Source organism: Oncorhynchus tshawytscha, linkage group LG05 (genome assembly GCF_018296145.1).
Source record: "Oncorhynchus tshawytscha isolate Ot180627B linkage group LG05, Otsh_v2.0, whole genome shotgun sequence".
Classification (NCBI taxonomy): domain Eukaryota; kingdom Metazoa; phylum Chordata; class Actinopteri; order Salmoniformes; family Salmonidae; genus Oncorhynchus; species Oncorhynchus tshawytscha.
The window spans coordinates 85,573,107-85,595,579 of record NC_056433.1 but is presented as its reverse complement, the minus strand read 5'-3'; the positions used below and the strand labels follow the sequence as shown (position 1 = coordinate 85,595,579).

The following is a 22,473-nucleotide window of genomic DNA, read 5'->3' as shown; positions in this document are numbered from 1 at the left end:
GAAATGTCAGCTGAGAATACTTGTTACAGTCACTCATCGCATTTTCGGCTACAGTTACCGCATCAGAAATAGCGACAAACCCCCCTGAATTGTAGCTACTCGGGGTTTATGAAACGTCATCTTTCGTCAAGAGTTTAATCATGTGTTTGATTTCTCAAGCTGTAGCATTTACAAAAATAAAATAATTCGGTATAAAACTGAAACATTTTCAGATATATACACCACACGATTAAATCATAATCAAATGTAGTCATAGTGAAAGTGTTACAATGAAAATATACTATTTTTTTCCTTCTTCTCACTGTATGACAAATCTGTGATCTGTAATCAGAGGCTCTTTGGCGTGACGTTAGAGGATAGGATTGGAGGGTGGTGCAGGTATATAGCCCTCCTTCGGCCTACACTTCCACCTTCTCGCCAGTGGAGTTTCAGCACAGCTTCTGCACCACCCAGGGCAGACGAGAACATAAACACGAGTAAGTAGCTAAGAAATTGTTTCACAAATGTAACGTGTACGAGGAACATTAAAGACGATGTGCTCATTATTACCGTCGACATGTAGCCAATTTGGACGGGCTGATAGTTTTGTCGAGGACGCAGTGAAATATTATCTCTGTCTAAAAAAAAAAAATGTGCTCTGGCCTGAGTCGACTCCATGTCATTTCTGCCCTTGTTCGGCTGCCTTAATGCCTACGTGGACTTTGTGTAGCTTTTACTGTGGATGCTAACGTTTCCGTATTAAAAATGGGAGAATATATATGTAGCTATCAATTCATTTTTTTTATTTAAAAAAAAAATAAATAATAATATGTAAGACCTTAACACTGTTCTCGATTTCATGTTTTTTTTTTTTAAATATATTTTTATTACATTTTTTTTAAATAATGAGTTTCACTGGTGAAACTGGTTGTTAGCCTCCGGAGCTAGTTAGCCGCTTAGCACTGCAGCTACGTGTCATTACCGCGGACGGTCCAAGTTTTTATACCCGTTTTATTACCGAGGAAACTAATGCGACGACACAAAGTTTTTCAGTACAAGTAATGTCTCTCAAACCCAAAACGCAATAGGGCGTTTACATTTATTATTTTTTTTTTTTTTTTTTTTTTTTTTTTACTGGAATGCTATTATTTTTTTATTTTAATTTTTTTTATTTTAAATAATGTTTCGCCAATAACGTTTTTTATTTTTTATTTAGATATGTTTTATGTTAATGTCGTCCCATTATTTCGACGCAGTTACTAGCCGTGGTGGTGGGAACCAGGGAATATTGGCTTATCTATTTAACATGTCTTTGGTCGGTTAGCTAGCTACCTTTTTTATATATATATATATATATATATATATATTCATCTGTTGTCGTGTTATAGTCTGTCAAATTTTCCACATCGTTTGATTTTTTTTTTAGCTAGGTAATTATGTATTTTTGTTTGTTTTTTTTTTTGGTTCAACGCTAGCCAGCTAACTAGCTAATTTTTTTTTGTTGCTAGCTTGTGAATGAGGGAGAGAAGTAGGCCAGTGGGCTAGCTAACGTTAGCTAGCTATGTCTTGTTTAGCTTTTCAGCTGCAAAAAACACCAACACGTTAAATCTATCACGGTTGACGAACTAGGGTGAAAGTTCAATAAATGCCTGTTTTTATATGAATGAGGCTAATTTAGCATTTGATTTTTAAAGGCCAAATTTAATGGAGTCTGTGGTCCTCACTGGAATAGGTATCAACGTACACCTCATTAGGCTAATATGACAAAGCTGGCCAAGTCTAGTAGTAGAATATAATACTTCCCAATGGTCTAATATCAAACAATATGTTTGGTTTTTTATCTATTTCTAAATTACATTTTACCTTCAGGCAAGTAGGCCCAGATTTGTATGCTAGCTACTTCTATAGGGGGATCCCTCCAGCCATTAATTGGATGTCAAAGCTTAGTTTAATTTCCCCCCCACCCCATAATTCCTCACATGTGAATATACCACTTAATCTATTAATTGAATGTCCAGTATTTTATCACGTGACTGTTTGTTGTGAAACCAGTATGTTTTATTTATTTATTGTGCTTTTCAGGCAAAAGCTGGCAGGCTGACACGAACAGGCAGCTTTACAGGACGGATTATCTGGTAACTGACCATTTAGCTGGTAAGAAGTGACACTACTCTAAGCTCTTAATTATAGCCATGCTGCAGTCCCTTCTAACCTGCAGTTTTCAAATGGAAGGCAGTGGAGTAGATGGCCTTGTTGGCCACATCTACTGGCTCAGTAATTAAAGATCAAAAGCTGACAATTTTACTTTTTGAATACTAGAGAGAGAGAGAGAGAGGGGGGTGGCAGGCTATATATTATTGGGTCAATTGCAAACCAGATGCTTGTCAGATTTATCTGGATTTCATTGCAATACTTTGAATCAGTGTATATAGTACCAGTCAAGTAGGTGGACACACCTACTAATTCCAGGGTTTTTCTTTTCTTTTGACCATTTTCTACATTGTGGAACAATGGTGATGATATCAAAACTATGAAATCACACATATGGAAGCATGTAGTGACCAAAATAGTGTTAAACAACAATATATTTGATATTCTTCTAAGTAGCCACCCTTTGCCTTGATGACAGCTTTGCACACTCTTGGTATTCTCTCAACTAGCTTCATGACATTTCAATTAACAGGTGTACCTTAAGTTACTTTGTGGAATTTCTTTCCTTAATAATGCATTTGTGTCATTCAGTTGTGTTGTGACAAGGTAGGGGTGGTGTACAGAATACATCCCTATTTGTTAAAAGACCAAGTCCATATTATGGCAAGAACAGCTCAAATAAGCAAAGGGAAACAACAGTCCATCATTACTTTGACTGACCCCCATGTCTTAATCTGGAAAATCTCAAGAACTTTGAAAGTTTCTTCAAGTGCAGTTTCAAAAACCATCAAGCGCCATGATGAAACTGACTGTCATGAGGACTGCCACAGGAAAGGAAGACCCAGAATTACCTCTGCTGCAGAGGACAAGTTCATTAGTTACCAGCCTCAGAAATTGCAGCCCAAATAAATGCTTCACAGACTTCAAGTAACAGACAGATATCAACATCAACTGTTCAGAGGAGACTGCGTGAATCAGGCCTTCATGGTTGAATTGCTGCAAAGAAACCGCTACTAAATGACACCTAAAGAAGAGACTGGCTTGTGCCAAGAAACACGAGCAAAGGACGTCTGTCCTTTGGTCAGTCCAAATTTGAGCTTTTTGGTTCCAACCGCTGTGTCTTTGTGAGATGCAGAGTCGGTGAATGGATGATCTCCATATGTGTGTTTCCTACAGTGAAGCATGGAGGAGGAAGTGTGGGTGCTTTGCTGGTTTTATTTAGAATTCAAGGCATGCTTAACCAGCATGGCTACCATAGTATTCTGCAGCTATACGCCATCCCATTTGGTTTGCGCTTTGTGGGACTATCATTTTTTTTCTCTCAACAGGACAATAACACAAAACACACCTCCAGGCTGTGTAAGGGTTATTTGACCAAGGAGAGTGATGGAGTGCTGCATCAGATGACCTGGCCTCCACAATCACCTGACCTACACCCAATTGAAATGGGTTTTGGATAAGTTGGACTACAGAGTGAAGAAAAAGCAGCCAAGAAGTGCTCAGCATATGTTGAACTTCAAGACTGAAAAAGCATTCCTCATGAAGCTGGTTGAGTGTGCTTGTCTGGATGACAGCTAAGGAGGAGGGGGGTGTAAATGATTCCATTTGTTATTTCATAGCTTTGTCTTCACTATTCTACTATGTAAAAAATAAAGAAACCCTTCAATGAATACGTGTCCAGACTTTTGACTGGTACTGTATATAACATTCTCAAATAATCTTTCTAGAGAAGGCTTGAAACACTTCAGTAGTCTACTTTGTGAAATCTTTTCAATGTTTGACACTTTTCGTGTAAGGCTGTTTTTTTCTTGCTCCATGTTAAACCAATGAGGCGCCGGTAGTATGGCTTTCCTGGGCTGGCCTGTATGTAGTTCACTGTGCTAACGCACCACTGATTCGGCCTGCTCAGCCTTAAAGATGCCTAGCCTAGAAGGAAGAGGCCCCTTAAAGGGTGCTGCTCTGGAAAGCATGTGAAAACAGCTGTACTAAGGATCCCAGGCACCACCTCCACTGACTGTGCTGTGTGCCAGTACAAAATATAATTACTAGATTGGATTTTCCCATTCAAGTAGATGTTCTGTGATTGGTTTGATTCTATTTTGATGGTATAAAGTCCCCCCCCACTGCTTCTCATTCATTTGAAGCAAAACTAGTTTGCAGAGGAATAGCCTGGTAAATGTTCTCTAGGGTCCCCCCTTTGCCAAATCCTAACCTTATCCATTTAATGGGGAAAGTATAAAACTGACCCAAGATGTCTTGGGACAACTTCACCCTACACCTAGCGCATGTGCCAAGGGTCCAGTCTGATCTACTTGGTTAGGACTGGGGAGGGGCAAGCTGATCCTAGATCTGTACCTAGGGGAAGCTCCAGTGGGTGGATGAACTGAACGGGTCAGGTGGGGAAATCCTCTTAACCTTGGAAAGCCCTTTTCACCCAGCTTAGAAAGGCCTAGGCCAACAACTCAACTTAGTTGTTCAAATCAATGTATTTGTCAAGTGCCGAATACAACAAGTGTAGACCTTACTGTGAAATGCTTACTTACAAGCACTTAAACCAACAGTGCAGTTCATGAAGTGTTAAGAAAATATTTACCAAATAAAGTACCACAATAAAATAAGAGGCTATATACACAGGGGTTACCGGTACCTAGTCTGTGTGGGGGTACAGGTTAGTCGAGGTAATTTGTTCATGTAGGTAGTGGTGAAGTTTACCCTAGGTACAGATCTAGGATCCACTTCCCCTCCCCTAGCCCAGAGGCAGGCAGGCATGTCAATTTGGATTAGTTTCCATCTTACTGTCCAGATGAATTGCATGCAGCTGGCAATACACTCATATCTCACATGGACAGGTTTAAACATAGGACTTTCTCCAGTTAGGCTGTAATGGCGTCAATTTCCTCAACTAGACTTTAAAAAAGGGGGGGTGAAATATGCATTCTTTGTGTAAAACACCATTTTCCATCACCGTGATAAAGTGGCTAATGCCTAGGAATGCTAGTTCCGGATGTTGTGTATCGCGGTCAGCCAATCAGGTTGCAGCAGTCTGTTTACCTTTTGCTGAATGTAGGGTGCAACATCAGGAAGTAGCATCAGCCATTATTCATTAAGAAAATACACGTTTTCCAATATTTTCAATTTTCCTTCTCGCCATTAAATCTAGTTAAGGAGGAAATTGACGCTTTTGCAACCTGAATGGAGAATTTAATTTGTATATATTTTTTATTAAAGGTACAAACCGGTCCATTCGCTGCGTAAAATGCGTTTTGGACGGTAAATTGAAACCATCCACACCAGATTAATATCGCTATCAGCTGGCCTTCAGGTTCACCCCCAACCCCCAATCCTAACCTTAACATTTAGTGTGGAAAATGCTGAACTGAACAGAGATCAGTGTGTAGTGTCAACATCACATGTTGCTACTGCAATGAGTCAGTTTGTCCTCTTGGTTATGCTAAATTTGCCTAATCGGTGCACTAAAGCTATTTGTCAAGACATTCAAAGAAAGTGTTGACATGTGAAATAGGTAATAGATTATCCCTCCTGGAAAGCCATGGCTTCTTTTGATAACGGTAGATAAGACAGTGGGGCCTAACATCAAAGTCCATTCAAGCTGATAAATGTTTTTATACTACTATATATTTAACCCTTAACTATAAGTGGTTTATTTGTTTTCATGGTTTATTTTTTTTTTTTCTAGCCATGAGACAAGGCCTTATAAAGATATCAATGATTTTAATAATCTTGCCCTTTTTGAGTCTGTCATGTCTTCGCTATGCAGGCTATTTAAAAAAAAATTTTTTTTTTTTTTTTTTAACCCTGATTTAACGATGTCCTCTTTTCCTTTTACTAGTGATACACTCGTACTCCGTGTAGACGTGGGATTTCGACCATGAGCTCAGTCGCTGTACTTACGCAGGAAAGCTTCAACGAGCATCGCTCTGGGCTCGTTGCAGAGCAGGCAGGTGGTGAGTTGGTTTTTATTTGTTCCTCTGGGTAGAGTAGTCTGGCCTTCAGTTATCAATGACCATCTCAACAAATATGCTACCTGAAGCAACAAGACATGAGTTGTGTTAACTGCCGTTGAACCGATCATCTACCTGTCATTTATCAGACACTCGTAGTCAGTATTTTTATAAATATATGGTGGATTGTTTCTAATGGTTCTGACACAGGGTCTAGTTCTGCTGGAGATGAGGAGGCCCCAGCTTACAAGGATGCCTTCCCTCCGCTGCCTGAGAAGGCTGCTTCACCTGAGGGGACCCAGGAACCAGTCAATGCCTGGACCTCCAAGATCCGGCCCCTCAAATCCTCTGTCATCACCCAGGTAGCTACGCCCCTCTGTCGTCGCCCAGGTAGCTGCAGCGTTTATGCAATACTTTGTTGCATTGGAGGAGTAAGAAACTGTTGCTGTAGCAAATGGTGTCCCTATTCCATATAGTGCACTACTATTGACCAGAGCCCATAGAGCTGTGGTCTAAAGTAGTGCACTATGTAGGGAGTAGGGATACCATTTGGGACACGATACCATGTTTGTTTGTAGCGAATAACTCTTCCTTCTGCCTTTGGTAAACCTGGGTGTGTAGACCTTTAAAACCTATTCAAACATGTGATGTTTGCTCTCTGCTAACTTATGACCCTCGCTAGGTTTTCCACGTTCCTCTGGAAGAGCGCAAGTACAAGGACATCAACCAGTTCGGTGAAGGAGATCAGGCGAAGGTCTGTGTGGACATCATGCACAAGACTGGAGCCCACCTGGAACTCTCCATGGCTAAAGACCAGGGCCTGTCCATCATGGTGTCTGGGAAACTGGACGCAGTGATGAAAGCCCGCAAGGAGATTGTGTCCCGACTGCAGACTCAGGTCAGTGTAGATGGGATGAGTTCTTATTTGGCTGTTGTATTCATTATAGGTTATAGGTTACATTGTATATATCAGAGATGCATTTATCAGAGATGCATTTAGACTGATCTTTGTGATTTCCCAATGGTTGTACTATTAGTGTGTGGTTTTGAGGCCCCCACCTCAGGACTCCCTGGGGGAAAAAAGTGTCAATTCTTACTGAGTGGACTATCATGGCTAAATAAATAAAAATGAAATGAGTCATCCCATTTCAATATGAATTCATGCACGGTTATTGAAGTTAATCGAAGGTGACTATTTATTTACCTTTGTGGTAATATTAACTTAGGTTTATAAACCTATTTTCCTTCATGTTGCTTTCAAAAAAAATATTTTTTTACACCAGGCTTCAGCTACTGTGGCAATCCCCAAAGAACACCATCGCTTTGTCATCGGCAAGAATGGGGAGAAGCTGCAAGAGTTGGAGCTCAAGACTGCCACCAAGATCCAGATTCCAAGACCAGATGACCCCAGCAACCATATCAAGATCTCTGGCACCAAGGAGGGCCTGGAGAAGGCCAAGCACGAGATTCTGCTCATCTCTGCCGAGCAGGTAGCCAACCTGGTGTCGTATCAGTTACCTAGCGATCGCTCTAGTGTCATAGTTAACTTAGCGAGTGGAGAGTAGTTCTAGACTATCACATAATGACCTCTTTAACTCACTATGGAATCCTTTGCGGCACAACATTTTTCTACTTAAGGTCATATCTGTTACCTTTTTATCTAAAACTATCTTTTTATAATATCTGCCATTTTTAAGTTAACCACCCCACTTAATGAACATGCCCCTATAGCACTAACGCTAGCCTTGCTGTTATTACACTGCCATGAACACAGTTCGGAAGCGAGCCAGTTCAGTTTGAAATGTTATATCAGTCCGACGTGTTGGACAACCTGACTGACGACTGTCTGCTCTCTTTCCCCCCCTCCAGGACAAGCGTGCTGTGGAGAGGGTGAACATCGACAAGGTGTTCCACCCCTTCATCACTGGTGCCTACAACAAGCTGGTGGCAGATATGATGCAGGAGACAGGAGCCCGCATCAACGTCCCCCCACCCAGCGTCAATAAGACGGAGATCGTCATTACTGGGGAGAAAGAGCAGGTGGCCCTTGCTGTGGCTATGATCAAGAAGATTTATGAGGGGAAGGTGTGTAGGTCTATGCTCTGTCCTCTTTAACAGCATTTTAATATGAAATGTTATGGTCCCTTCGAACCTGCTTCATGGCAAATATTACGATTGCTATGATGGTGATTGGAGGGGAAGGTACAGTTGAAGTTAGTTTACATACACTTAGGTTGGAGTCATTAACTCGTTTTTCAACCACTCCACACTTGTCTTGTTAACAAACTATAGTTTTGGAAAGTTGGTGAGGGCATCTACTTTGTGCCTGACACAAGTCATTATTCCAACAATTGTTTACAGACAAATTACTTCACTTATAATTCACTGTATCACAATTCCAGTGGGTCAGAAGTTTACATAAACTAAGTTGACTGCCTTTAAACAGCTTGGAAAATTCCAGAAAATGATGTCATGGCTTTAGAAGCTTCTGATAGGCTAATTGACCTAATTTGAGTCAATTGGAGGTGTCTGGTTCATCCTTGGGAGCAATTTCCAAACGCCTGAAGGTACCACGTTCATCTGTACAAACTATAGTACGCAAGTATAAACACCATGGGACCATGCAGCTGTCATACCACTCAGGAAGGAGATGTGTTCTGCCTCCAAGAGATGAACATACTTTGGTGAGAAAATTGCAAATCAATCCCAGAACAACCGCAAAGAACCTTGTGAAGATGCTGGAGGAAACAGGTACAAACGTTTCTATATCCACAGTAAAACGAGTCCTATATCGACATAACCTGAAAGGCCGCTCAGCAAGGCAGAAGCCACTGCTCCAAAACCGCCATTAAAAAAATCCAGACTACAGTTTGTAATTGCACACGGGGACAAAGATTGTACTTTTTGGAGAAATGTCCTCTAGTCTGAAACAAAAAAAACTGTTTGGCCATAATGACCATTTATGTTTGGAGGAAAAAGGGGGAGGCTTGCAAGCCGAAGAAAATCATCCCAACCATGAAGCACGGAGGTGGCAGCATCATGTTGTGGGGGTGCTTTGCTGCAGATGGGACTGGTGCACTTCACTTAATTTTCCATCCCTCATGATACCATCTATTATGTGGATATATTGAAGCAACATCTCAAGAAATCAGTCTAAGTTAAAGCTTGGTCGCAAATGGGTCTTCCAAATGGACAATGACCCCCAAGCACTGAAAAAGCTTGTGAGCAAGGAGGCCTAAAAATCCTGACTGTTACACCAGCTCTGTCAGGAGGAATGGGCTGAAATTCACCCAATTTATTGTGGGAAGCTTGTGGAAGGCCACCTGAAATGTTTGACCCAAGTTAAACAATTTAAAGGCAGTGCTACCAAATATTGAGTATATGTAAACTTCTGACCCACTGGGAATGTGATGAAATAAATAAAAGCTGAAATTATTCTCTATTCTGACATTTCACATTCTTAAAATAGTGGTGATCCTAACTGACCTAAGATGGGGAATTTTTACTAGGATTTAAATGTCAGGAATTGTGGAAAAACTGAGTGTAAATGTATTTGGCTAAAATGTATGTAAACTTCAGACTTCAACTTATGTCCTGCTAGCTAAAATTGTGCTAAACAGGAATGATTGAGTGTCTGCGTTTAACATGTTTGGAATGTCATGTTGCCCCAGGGTACCAGGGCGTGACTTAAATTGTCTCGGTAATCTGAGGTCTTGTGAAGGTTCCTACTAGTGTCAGTGGCACGACTGCAGTCTTTGACTGTCTCTTTCTTTTCAGTCTTAACATTTTATTCGACTTGGGACCAATGCATATTCAAAATGTTATATTTGTAACAGTCAAATGCACCAAGTTACACTTGATCTTTACACTAATTTCCAGTGCTCTGTTTACCCTTTTCTCCCAATAGAAAAATGCCACCACCATCGCGGTAGAGGTGAAGAAATCTCAGCACAAGTACGTGATCGGCCCCAAGGGAAACACCCTGCAGGAGATCCTGGAGAAAACTGGCGTCTCGGTCGAGATCCCACCCCCAGACAGCAACTCGGAGACAGTCATCCTGCGCGGGGAGCCAGACCGGCTGGGTCAGGCTCTCACTGAAGTTTACGCCAAGGTAGATATGTTACACATTGCAACAAACACTACTACACAGTACGTACTATACAGGCATCACTGAAGTTGGGGCCAAGGTAGATATACATTACACCTATACGCAGCACCTTTCGCATGACCTGGGCCTGGCATTCACTGACGTTTTGTCCAAGGTAGATGCATTATTTTTTTTTTAAGGTTTTACTTGCAATGTGAATGAATGTGTTTTTTTTTTACCTTAGTTGAATGTACTGATTTGTAAGTAGCTCCCCCATAAGGCTACTTGCTAAATGACTAACGTGTAAACCATATAGCACCTTTTCAGGGCCTCTGGTCCAAGAGGATGTCCCATGACCTCAATGGGTTCTCGGTTTCTAAACGTGACCCTGTTTTTGTTTTCCCAGGCCAACAGCTATACTGTATCCTCAGTCGTAGCTCCTTCCTGGCTTCATCGATTCATCATCGGCAAGAAGGGGCAGAACCTGGCCAAGATTACCCAGCAAATGCCCAAGGTGTGTGTGTGGCGTGTGTGTGTGTTCCAGAGGGGGATGCAGCTCACGGTCTGACTTGGTGTTTTCTCTGTGTATTGCAGGTGCACATTGAGTTCACTGAGGGCGAGGATAAGATCACCCTGGAAGGCCCCACCAAAGACATGCAGATGGTGCAGAGTCAGATGGAAGCCATCGTCACTGACCTGGTAAAGACCGTCCGAATTACAGACGGACCAGGCTAGCCTCGTCGGTCCGCTCCATGCAGACGTCCGTTTACCAAAACCCAGATTAAGCCTATTAGATTACTGGGCTAAAGCGCATTCAATGGGGAGTCTCCCTTGAGCTTTAGCTTTGTAGCTAAAGAGTTAGACTTAATCTGAGTCTAGGCCTAGTTTGTTTCATTGTCCCAACGACAGACTGTGTAAACCACACTGGTTTCCTTGGTTTTAGGACTTGGTAGTTAAACATGGCATCAAATGAATGATTGTATTTCCTTTCCCCTACTAGGTGAGCCGCATGGATTATATGGAGATTAGTGTGGACCCCAGATTCCACAGACACCTGATTGGGAAAGGTGGTGCCAACAGTAAGTTGTGTTTTTAAATGTTTTTTTTTAAGGAAAGCAGGGGTTGGTTTGAGAAGTGGGGCGAGTAAAGATGTTAAATACAAAGATACGGGCCTCCTGGGTGGCGCAGTGGTTAAGGGCGCTGTACTGCTGTGCCATCAGAGACTCTGGGTTCGCGCCCAGGCTCTGTCGTAACCGGCCGCAACCGGGAGGTCCGTGGGGCGACACAATTGGCCTAGCGTCGTCCGGGTTAGGGAGGGCTTGGTCGGTAGGGGTGTCCTTGACTCCTGTGGCGGGCCGGGCGTAGGGTGCGCTAACCAAGGGGGCCGGGTGCACAGTGTTTCCTCCGACACATTGGTACGGCTGGCTTCCGGGTTGGATGCGCGCTGTGTTAAGAAGCAGTGCGGCTTGGTTGGGTTGTGTATCGGAGGACGCATGACTTTCAACCTTCGTCTCTCCCGAGCCCGTACGGGAGTTGTAGCGATGAAATTGGGGAGAAAAAGGGGTCAATTTTTTACATTTATTTATGTTTTAAAAACATTCCAAAGATGCACAAATGTCTTAACCACCATTTAGTAATACGCTAAATAACTTTTTCTCCTGCCCTGTTCAGTAAACCGCATCAAAGATCTGCACAAGGTGTCTGTGCGTATCCCCCCTGACAACGAGAAGAGCCACCTGATCCGCATCGAGGGAGATCCCCAGGGGGTTCAGGAAGCCAGTAAGGAGCTGCTTGAGCTAGCGTCGCGCATGGTGAGTATCACGATACTCTCTCTCGTCACCATAAATGTCCCCGTGGGAGTTGTCCCTCAACCTTTCGTCTCTCTCTCTCTTGCAGGAGAACGAGCGTACAAAGGACCTGATCATTGAACAGCGTTTTCACAGAGCCATCATTGGCCAAAAAGGGGAGAAGATTAAGGACGTTCGTGACAAGTTCCCTGAGGTGAGTCACAAACCATGTTGCCGTGGCAACGCACCCGATGACGCCGTAGAGGCTGTATTTACACAGGCAGCACAATTCTGCTCTTTGGCCCAATTATTAACGGAGCAGAATATATATATTTTATGGCTCAAAAGACCAATTAGTGGGAGAGGGGGGAGCTCAGAATCGGGCTGCCTGATTTTTAAACGCAGCCTTAGAAGCCATGACGATCGTGTGTGCCAGATCCATATATTTAGACTAGCTGTACATGTATGGCTCTGGTAAATGCTATAAAATACTTCAGTGTATACAGCTATACCATTTTGCTGTATAGTTACAGGAAACAACTATGTTCATTTTGGTTAGGATGAGCAATTACAATATATATATATATATATATATATATATATATATTTTATTAGAAGGTATATATTTCAAAGTTTTCCAAGCTGTACATAAAGTAGTAATGTGTCGATTTTGCAGGTCATCATCAACTTCCCAGACCCGGCAGCGAAGAGTGACATCGTTCAGTTGCGTGGTCCAAGAAATGAGGTGGAGAAATGCTCCAAGTTCATGGCGAAGATGGTTGCTGACATGGTATGTAGATCATGAAACAAAACATCTAACGATCGACTCTGTCAACTAGGTTTAACTTTAAAAAAAAATATATATATATTTTTTTACATTGCATGAGGTTAGTGTAATTGTGTTAAGTACATTTGGCTTTCAAGACATTGTGCTGGTGAAGTACTTAATTTGAGTCGGTATGATTTGATAGCTCTTTCCTTAAGTGTATTGAGCATGTCAAATCTTGCTTTGCTGGTTTCGAAAAATGTTTTCACATTAACCGTTTCATCTATGATTTTGATTTTTGTCTTTTTTTTCAGGTGGAGAATGGCTTCTTTCTCTCAGTTCCCATCTTCAAACAATTCCACAAGAACATTATTGGGAAAGGTGGCGCCAACATCAAGAAGGTATATTCTCATTTAATAAGCTTATGAATTTAAACTTCGTTTGGGGGAACAGTTCTTTCACAATTTCAGGCTTTTTTAAAATAAGGGGGAGGAAATGGTATTACCTGACAAAGGAATTCCTTTCATTTCCAGATTCGTGAGGAAACTAACACCAGGATTGACCTGCCTGCCGAGAACAGCAACTCTGAGATGATCGTCATCACTGGAAAGAAGGAAAACTGTGAGGCCGCAAGAATCCGCATCCTGTCTATCCAGAAAGAACTGGTAACTTACTGGCTTTTCTCAGGATGATTGCCTTCTAAGATGGCCTGTGTTCTTCTCTGGCAATACCGATAAGGATAGAATGTTCGTACGTTTCTAATTTCTCTCCCTTACGAAACCATGTTTCCATTCTGTGCCCGGTGAACTACATTTGTACACGGTTGTGTACCTCCCACCCCAGGCAAACATCACAGAGATGGAGGTGTCCATCCCCTCAAAGCTGCACAACTCCCTGATTGGCTCTAAGGGTCGTTTCGTCCGCTCCATCATGGAAGAGTGTGGCGGCGTCCATATCCACTTCCCCACCGAGGGCTCCGGCATCGACACGGTCACCATCAGGGGCCCTGCTGAGGAGGTGGAGAAGGCGAAGAAACAGCTGCTCTCTCTGGCCCAGGATAAGGTTTGCGCCTGTTATCTTATTTAGGCTTTACTTATCAGTAGGTTGAGGACCAGGTTAGTTTTTCTTTGTTCCTTTTGGCTATGGTTGTCATGAGAGTTGGGTTTCAGGAAGTAAACTGAAATTCCCAATTTTCCTTCACTAAAAAGCAATTGAAATTGAATTCATCCCAACTAGGGTGACCACATTTTTAAAATGCCCAAATATGGGATGATTTTGAAGTGCAAAATTCGGTGATGCAGAAATGAGACTGGCTGTTTTTATACAAATTTGGGAATATTTAGCCACAGTAACAATTCTGGTTGGTCTCAAGGAATGTAAAAAACTGGTAGGAATATTTTTTTAATGGGGTTGAGACGCAAGTATGTTGAATGAGCAACTAATGCTCATTTAGAGCCTACCAAGTGTGGGGAAATGACCTTCTTTGTCTAATAGGCTACAGCTACTTAGGCCTACTTACTATGGTAGTTATTTGTTTGAAGTACACTTTATGTAAGTAGTTAGCGGTCCTCCAAGGTTTTAGCTGGAATTTAGCCCAAAAAGGATTCGACAAATGTGATTGGTTGACGATATGACATTGGCCTACGTGTCATCTTGCGCTGCCCAGAATATCAGATCTCAACAACGATTGGAACAGTGTTAAACCTCACCAGCACCATGTCCTTAAGCACAACATGACCGCATACGACACCGGTTAGAATGTCTGAATGAAATACGGGACGTATGGACTTGTTAACCCTCTCTGGCCTTGGGACACACAGCCACAAACTTTAGAGAAACTCTCCATCCCAGCAGAGGCTACCATCCCCTGGTTTTGGACCTCTGGCGTTGTTAGGGGGTTGCCAAGGGCCCTTCTAGAACACTCCCCTTCCTGTGATTGGCTGACCTGGTCTGCTAATCACAGGCTGTGAAGGAGTCGCAAACCCCCAATAGTCAGTTCTATAGTTGGACACAGAGGTCCAGAGAGACAACGGGTCAGAACTCTGCACCACCTCAACACAACTCAATACTGGACCCTTCCTGAACAACCTTCCCTAACCGTGTTAGTGGTTGGATGACCATAAACCACTATACACTACTTCACTTACCCTACTGCCAGTCTCCTTTGTTTTTCCTTATGATGATTATCAGTCCTCTAACAGGAACTCTGGGACAGTTGCACCTATAATTTGAAACCGACACCTCTGAGACGGCAATTTATTTGATAAAAATTTAAATGTAATTTGTTGGTAAAATACAGCGCATAATTGTTTGGTAGGGGGATAAAGAGCCAAAATCCGAGACTGTCCCGGTACAATCTGGGACGTGGTCACCCTAATCCCAAACCTGGTCGTCAGTAGTCCATGTTCACTTTTTAAAAGAAGTAAACTGAACTAACCAGCTCCACCATTGTTTCCCCTCTCTCTCTTTCCCTTAGCAAACCAAGAGTCACACGGCTGAGCTGAAGGCCAAGCCAGAGTACCATAAGTTCCTGATCGGTAAAGGAGGCGGTAACATCCGTAAAGTACGTGACAGTACTGGAGCCAGGATTATCTTCCCGACACTTGAAGACGAGGACCAGGAGCTGATCACCGTGGTGGGGACAGAGGAGGCCGTCAGAGAGGCCCAGAAGGAACTGGAGGAACTCATCAAGAGCTTGGTAAAGACCTTTTAAAAAATATCAATACATTTTGTTGATTTGATTAGTCAATTTCTCCCTGTTTTTCACCTATCAAAAGATTCTCCTGACAACATTGTTTTGTATTGATGTTACGTACTTGTGTTTACAGCAGAATCAAACTCTCCTGTGTTTTTTGTCATTTTTCGAGTGTAAGGAAACTGTCATTTTGATACTGACCCCAAACTTTAGACTATACACTCACTGTGTTTTGTTTGACACATTTTGAATATTAAACCCGGTGCTTGCTTGTCATCCCTCAGGATAACGTGGTGGAGGATGTAATGAATGTGGACCCCAAGCACCACCGGTACTTTGTGGCTCGCCGTGGGCAGGTGCTGAGGGACATCGCTGATGAGTACGGCGGCGTGATGGTGAGCTTCCCCAGGAGCGGTGCCAACAGCGACAAGGTCACTCTGAAGGGAGCCAAAGACTGCGTGGAGGCAGCCAAGAAACGCATGCTGGAGATCATCGAGGACCTGGTGAGTTCACAGGGCTTTACTAACTTATTTATGACCGATTTTCCACGGGAGGCTTACCCTAAAAGGGCTGTCCTTTTGATTCCACTTCCATGGCGCAGCTTCAGTGTCTCAAGGCCATGGCCTCCGTGGACCTGCTCTTAACTGGGGCCAAAACCTGACCACTAGTACTTTTCAGCTGGCATTTACACTGAAATTGTTGTATTTAGATTTTTGTTCAGAGTTTACAGTTCAATATAAGGAAATCTGCCAATTGAAATAAAATTCATTAGGACCTAATCTATCACTTTCACATGACTGGGAATAGATATGCATCTGTTGGTCATAGATACACTGTACCTTAAAAAAAAAAAAAAAAGTAGGGTTGTGGATCAGAACCAGTCAGTTTCTGGTGGGACCACCATTTGCATCATGCAGCGCAACACATCTCGTTCATCAGGCTGTTGATTGTGGAATGTTCCACTCTTCAATGGTTGTACAGTTGCTGGATATTGTCAGGAACTGGACCAAGCTGTCGATCCAGAGCATCCCAAAGATGCTCAATGGGGTGACATGTCTGAGTATGCAGGCCATGGAAGAACTGGGACAATTACAACTCCCAGGAATTGTGTACAGATCCTTTGAGAATGGGGCCGTGCATTATCATGCTGAAACATGAGGTGATGGCGGCGGATGAATGACACTACAATGGACCTCAGGATCTCGTCACGGTATCTCTGTGCATTGTGTTAGTTGTCTGTAGCTTATGCCTGCACATACCATAACCCCACTGCTACCATGGGACACTGTTAACAAACTGCTCGCCCACACGACGCCATACACGTGGTCTGCGTTTGCGAGGCCTGTTGGACGTACTGCCAACTTCTCTAAAAACGAGTTTGAAGGCGGGTTTATGGTAGAGAAATGAACATTCGATTCTCTGACAACAGCTCTGGTGGACATTCCTGCAGTCAGCATGCCAACTGCGCACGCCCTCAACTTGACATCGGTGGCATTGTGTGATTTAAAAAAAAAAAAAAATGTTAAACTGCACATTTTTAAAGTGGTCTCTTATTGTCCCTGGCACAAGGTGCACCTATGTAATGACCATGCTGTTTAATCAGCTTCTTGATAAGCCACACCTGTCAGGTGGATGGATTATCCTGGCAAAGGAGACGTGTTCACTCAGGGATATAAAGAAATTAGTGCACAGAATTGTAGGAGCTTTTTGTGCGTAAGGGAAAACAATTGTTTTTAATATATTATTTTGTTCTGTGTGTGTGTATAGATATCTCTCTCTGAACATGGGTTAATACCTCAGAAAGCAACGGTCTTGATGCAGAGGTTCACTGTGTTCGCCACAGGTCTTTGGTGTCACTCCTGATGGGGACACAGTCACACTAGATTTAACGTAGAACACTGGTGAGGGGGGGGAGTCTCAGGCGGGACTGCCTCAAAAGACTCGTCCCTTGGGACATAAGGACGCATAAATCTTTTAGTCTCGTTCACCCAGTACCATGATACCCATGTCATAACTAGCCTGTCCTCTCTGATTGGCTAACGGTCCTCCTCCTCTGTCTCCAGGATGCCCAGGTGACCATGGAGTGTGTGATTCCTCAGAAGTTCCACCGTTCCATCATGGGACCCAAAGGTTCCCGTATCCAGGGCATCACGAGGGACCACAACGTGCAGATTAAATTCCCTGAGCGAGTGGACGGCCCGGGGAAAGGAGGCCCTGCGGGTAAAGCACCCTGTCGTTCTCGGGCAGTAATTCAGAGTCAGAGGAGTGCTGATATGGGATCAGTTTTGACTAGTTTAAGATCAGCGCTCAAGACTTTACAGGCAATGACTGATGTATGGTTTTATCTACTTTTTTTTTCTTTGTATAGTTGAATGCACTGTGTAAGACATTCTGGATAAGAGTGCCTGCTACGTGACCTAAATGTAATGATCCTAGATTGTTAAGAGATGTCTCTCTCTAAGGTTGTTTTGAAGCAAGTCTTTCAGATTTCTGCTTTTCCAACTGCCTGGTTCATTCTCTAATCAACCCCCCGGCTTCTTCTTCCCCAGCTCCCCGGCCGAGGCTGCAGTGCAGGAGAATGGAGAGGCTAACGGAGAGATGGTTGAAGAGCCTGCAGCACCTGTGGATCCCACTGCACCGAGGAAGTGTGACGTCATCGTGCTTTCTGGCCGCAAGGAGCGATGCGAGGCTGCTGTGGAGGCACTGAAGGTCACTCCTCTTCTTGAACATTTTGAAATTGTCTGTCAGTGAACTCTTTACGGAGGTTATATGTGACTCGTATAGAGCAGTGTTTTTCTTTTTTTTTCATGTGTAGTTCAACTTATGTTTCACTGCCTTTCTTCCTCAGGCTTTGGTCCCTGTCACCACTGAAGTGGAAGTGCCTTTTGAGCTTCACCGTTACATCATTGGGCAGAAAGGAAGTGGAATTCGTAAGATGATGGATGAGTTTGAGGTACGTATGAGTAGTTTCATTGTCACTTCAAAAAAAAAAATATATATTTTTTTGTTAGTGGAGTAGCTGAAATGGGACTCATTCAGGATCAGAGTCTCTTCTGTCTGGATGTTTGATTCAACATGAATGGTTTTTAAATTATTATAATTTTTTACTATTGCCTCCACCTCCAGGTTAATATTCAAGTGCCTGCTCCTGAGCTGCAGTCCGACATAATCTCCATTACTGGCTTGGCCAATCACCTGGACCGCGCTAAGGAGGGTCTCCTGGAGCGCGTTAAAGAGCTGACTGCTGAGCAGGAGGATCGGGTACGTGTTGCTCTCTTCACTGCTCTTCTACATCTCAGAACTACATTATTAAAACATGTTGGACTGCAAGTCAATCACAAGTTACATAGTCTGTTGCCGAGTCATTGTTATGCCATCTGGCGTTCGGCCCCCAAACCGGCTGTAAGACCAGGCGAACGAGTGACATGGTTCTGACTGGGGATGTTTTGTACTCGTCATTCGTTTGCAGTCCCTCAGGAGCTTCAAGTTGACCATCACTGTGGATCCTAAGTATCACCCCAAGATCATTGGCCGTAAGGGGGCCATAATAACCAACATCCGCACAGAACACGACGTCAACATCCAGTTCCCAGACAAGAACGACGACAACCAGGTACACCGTCTGTGGTCAAATCTTCTGTCCTCAAGACACTTGTCCTTTGACTTTAACCAATGCAAAAAAACAAAAAAAAAGCAGCAAAGGAGAGTGGTCTTGGATCTTCTCCAATGGGGTTGTGGGGGGTGGCAAGTAATTGAGGAAATGCTCATTGAGAGAGCTTTCAACTTGATGTTTCCCTCATGTAATTTCTATAGTCCTGACATATACCCCTCCCCCACCAGGACCAGATCACCATCACTGGGTATGAGCACAAAGCTACAGCTGCCAGGGATGCCATCCAGGCCATCGTGGACGAGCTGGAGGAGATGATCTCCGAGGATATCACCCTGGACGCCCGCGTCCACGCCCGTATCATCGGGGCCCGTGGCAAGGGCATCCGCAAGATCATGGATGAGTTCAAGGTGAGGGGGGGGGGGGTGGTGTGTGTGGCCTTTATCAGTGGGCTAGTTTCCCTGATACATAAAGCCCAGTCTTGGACTCAAACGCATGCTTCATGAAAATTGGCTATTGAAATAGGATTTTAGTCCAGGGCACGCTTGTCTGTCTTGGATAAGGTTGTGAGAACAGATCTTACAGGATAGTCTTGCCTTGTCCCTTTGAATTCTGGGAATCCATTCAACATATTCCGTCTGTACATACTGTTTGTTTCAGTATTCATATAAAAATACCCCCTCTTTGGCTTCATTTGAAATGGACAAAAGACAAGAATTTATCAATTTAAAAAAATATATATATATATATATTTTAATGTATTTATTAAATGCTATTTTTGTTTCTGGAGGAACATCACATAGGACCTCCACTTTAAATGGCCAGAAACTGATCATGTTTTCTACTTGTGTTTTTATTTTTAGGTGGATCTGAGATTCCCCCAGCCCGGAGCTGCTGACCCCAATCAGGTGTTTGTTACTGGTCGTCCTGAGCTGGTGGACGAAGCCATCGACCACCTCCTCAACCTGGAAGAGGAATATGTGAGTACTCTTGTCAAAGTGGTGCAGGGTGAATTTACCCCCAAATGCTGATCCTGGGTCCCCCCACACACTAATGGGTAAGGTTAGGATTTCAGGAAGGGAAGCTGATTCTTGATCTGTACTTAAAGGAAACTTCACCCTGGGCTTTGAAAGCGATTTTTGGGCATCCTCCATTGACTTAATCCTCTTGGCCTTTGGTGTCCACCACGGCTCTCCGTATCCTCCGTGATGCATTGTATTTTACTGTTTCTTTTTTTTCCTGTCTGGTCAATGTTTAATCTTTATTGGTCAGTTATTGATTGACCTGTATCATTGACAAAGCATTTACCTAGACCCCCCCCAAGGTCATCTTTGGTTCTTCATTTAATTGTTGAACACACTTTCTGATTCCCTTGGAATGTAGAGTACCTTCAACAACCGCACCATTTTCATTTAGCGTTTTAAAAATCAAACCTGTTTTCAGATGGCTGACGTGAATGAGAATGAATCTAAGATGACGTACATGAAGCCCACTGGTGACCGCGGTGCGTCCTCGATGGATGAGGGAGGACGAGAGCGAGGCTCCTCCAAAGGCTTCGTGGTGAGGGAGGCACCGTGGCAAACTGGCAGTGAGAAGGTGAGAGAGGTGATGAATCTTTTACTTATTTTTTTTCTCCTTTGACAAATCTGACCCATTTACCTTTGTGCTAGCCTGGTCCCGTATCTGTTTGTACTGTCTTGCCATACTTTTTCCTGTGGTCATTGTATTTAGCACAGATCTGGGATCCAGGCTACGTTAGTGTATTGTCCTTATTATTAAAAAAAAAAAAAAAAATCTTTGTTTTGTTTTTGGAATGCAGTCATTTGATGATCACTGACATGTACTTGTTTTCTCTCGCTTTCTCTCTCCAGGCCCCAGACATGAGCAGTTCAGAGGACTTCCCCAGCTTTGGGGCTCCTGTGGCGGCCACCAACAAGGCTTCTCCCTGGGGACCCAAGCGCTTCTGAGCAGAGCTGTGCTGCTACGAAGGAGACAAGACGGCCCTCACCTCCACCTGACGACACAATCTTCCCCTCCATCGCCTGCCCCAACCCTATGGACCTGGACTGACCGCTGACCCCCCCTCCCTCCCCCACAGAAGTCTCTGCAGTCCTGGAAATGTTTCATGCTTCTCTCTTCTGTCTACATAACTTGGTTTGCCTTTTTGTAGATTTTACGGTGTAGTCTGAAATGCTTTCAACCAAACTGTATTTGGACCTGTAACTTAAGCTTTGTGTCTTCTTGCATTCAGTAATGGGTCTTTCTGTAACAAAAAAAACAAAACAAATTATACTTATTATAAGAAACATTGCTGGGTTGTTGGGTTATGTCTATATTCAGGTAGACGTTCAGTGTTTTCTGAGACTTGACATTTCATAATGATTTGAAATGTGTTACCAAATCCAAAGCTGTTAAGGGAACCCATCTGGGGGGAGGGAGTTGACTTACCTCTGGCGACATGTTAACGCATGTCTGTCCATTTTCAGCTTTTGATTTGAAGTGAAGAAGCTTGACCACCGTGGTGGCCAGCTGTCCGTTTTCAACTACTCTCCTCCACTCCTCGGAACTGTGTACGTCATCTCATTCAGGTCTCAGTCTTATTGCTGCATCTGAGTGGTTCTGTCCTCCAGTCTTTCATCCTGTCTGCTTGTTACTGTGCTTGTGAGGTGTATGGCCAGGTAGTGATGTGTTGTAATCATGCAGCCTTATTAATTTGTTGAACTTTTTTGTTTTTTGTTTTGGAGGGGTGATTCACTACAGATATACTATTTCACACACTCTCTCTCAAACTGCCAGATGCTTTTGGAGATTGTACTGTAATCATCCTACTGCAACACTAGAGCTCCAGAAGTTTCAATACCCTACACACTAACTGTTAAAGTACCATACTTGTTCCATACTGTAGGTTTTTTTTTTTGTGACATTTTGAAAATGACGTTTTTAACTCTCTACTCATGGCTTTTGGAAGCAAAAGAGCAGACCATTCTGTGCCAATGAACTGTCTTCTGTCTAGTGATGTTACTCATCCTGCTACCTACCCGGGGTCAGTGTCCAGTCCCTTTTTGTCTTCCAGTTGCTATGCAGATTGTTCTGTAACCATGGCAATGGCCCTCTTATCAGCCTTAGCTCTAGAGTGATATAAACCAGACCCCAGAGGTGATGTCACAGTCCCGAGGAGATCAGGAGGCGTACAGTACAATGCTGTGGATAAATGTTAAATCGTCTCATTCAGTTCATGGCAGTGGGTGGTTAATTTTTTTTTTCCCCGGTGATGCACACTTCCTGAAAGATATGACATCATTGTCTAATCCTGGTCTATATCATTCTAGCCTTATATGAAAGATTATGCAAAAACCATTACAAGAAGAAGTGAAACAAATATGGATGACACTGGAAATGAAATTGTCCAAAAAGTCAATAAAAATTGAAAATTGTA

General features: G+C 43.2%; 1 protein-coding gene across 1 annotated transcript; it reads left to right on the top strand.

The window, feature by feature from the left end:
* The first annotated feature begins 340 nt into the window (after positions 1 to 340).
* On the top strand, positions 341 to 22,473 carry hdlbpa (high density lipoprotein binding protein a). The gene is made up of 28 exons (XM_042322608.1): positions 341 to 476; positions 2,062 to 2,133; positions 5,981 to 6,095; positions 6,303 to 6,454; positions 6,775 to 6,990; positions 7,376 to 7,582; positions 7,962 to 8,177; positions 10,000 to 10,203; positions 10,586 to 10,693; positions 10,774 to 10,878; positions 11,180 to 11,258; positions 11,851 to 11,990; positions 12,076 to 12,180; positions 12,643 to 12,756; positions 13,047 to 13,133; positions 13,266 to 13,397; positions 13,576 to 13,794; positions 15,209 to 15,430; positions 15,712 to 15,930; positions 17,491 to 17,647; positions 17,979 to 18,136; positions 18,276 to 18,380; positions 18,554 to 18,688; positions 18,897 to 19,040; positions 19,268 to 19,447; positions 19,901 to 20,017; positions 20,481 to 20,633; positions 20,909 to 22,473. The coding sequence occupies exons 3-28, from the start codon at positions 6,020 to 6,022 to the stop codon at positions 21,002 to 21,004; spliced, it is 3,846 nt and encodes a 1,281-aa protein (XP_042178542.1). The 5' UTR covers positions 341 to 476; positions 2,062 to 2,133; positions 5,981 to 6,019; the 3' UTR covers positions 21,005 to 22,473.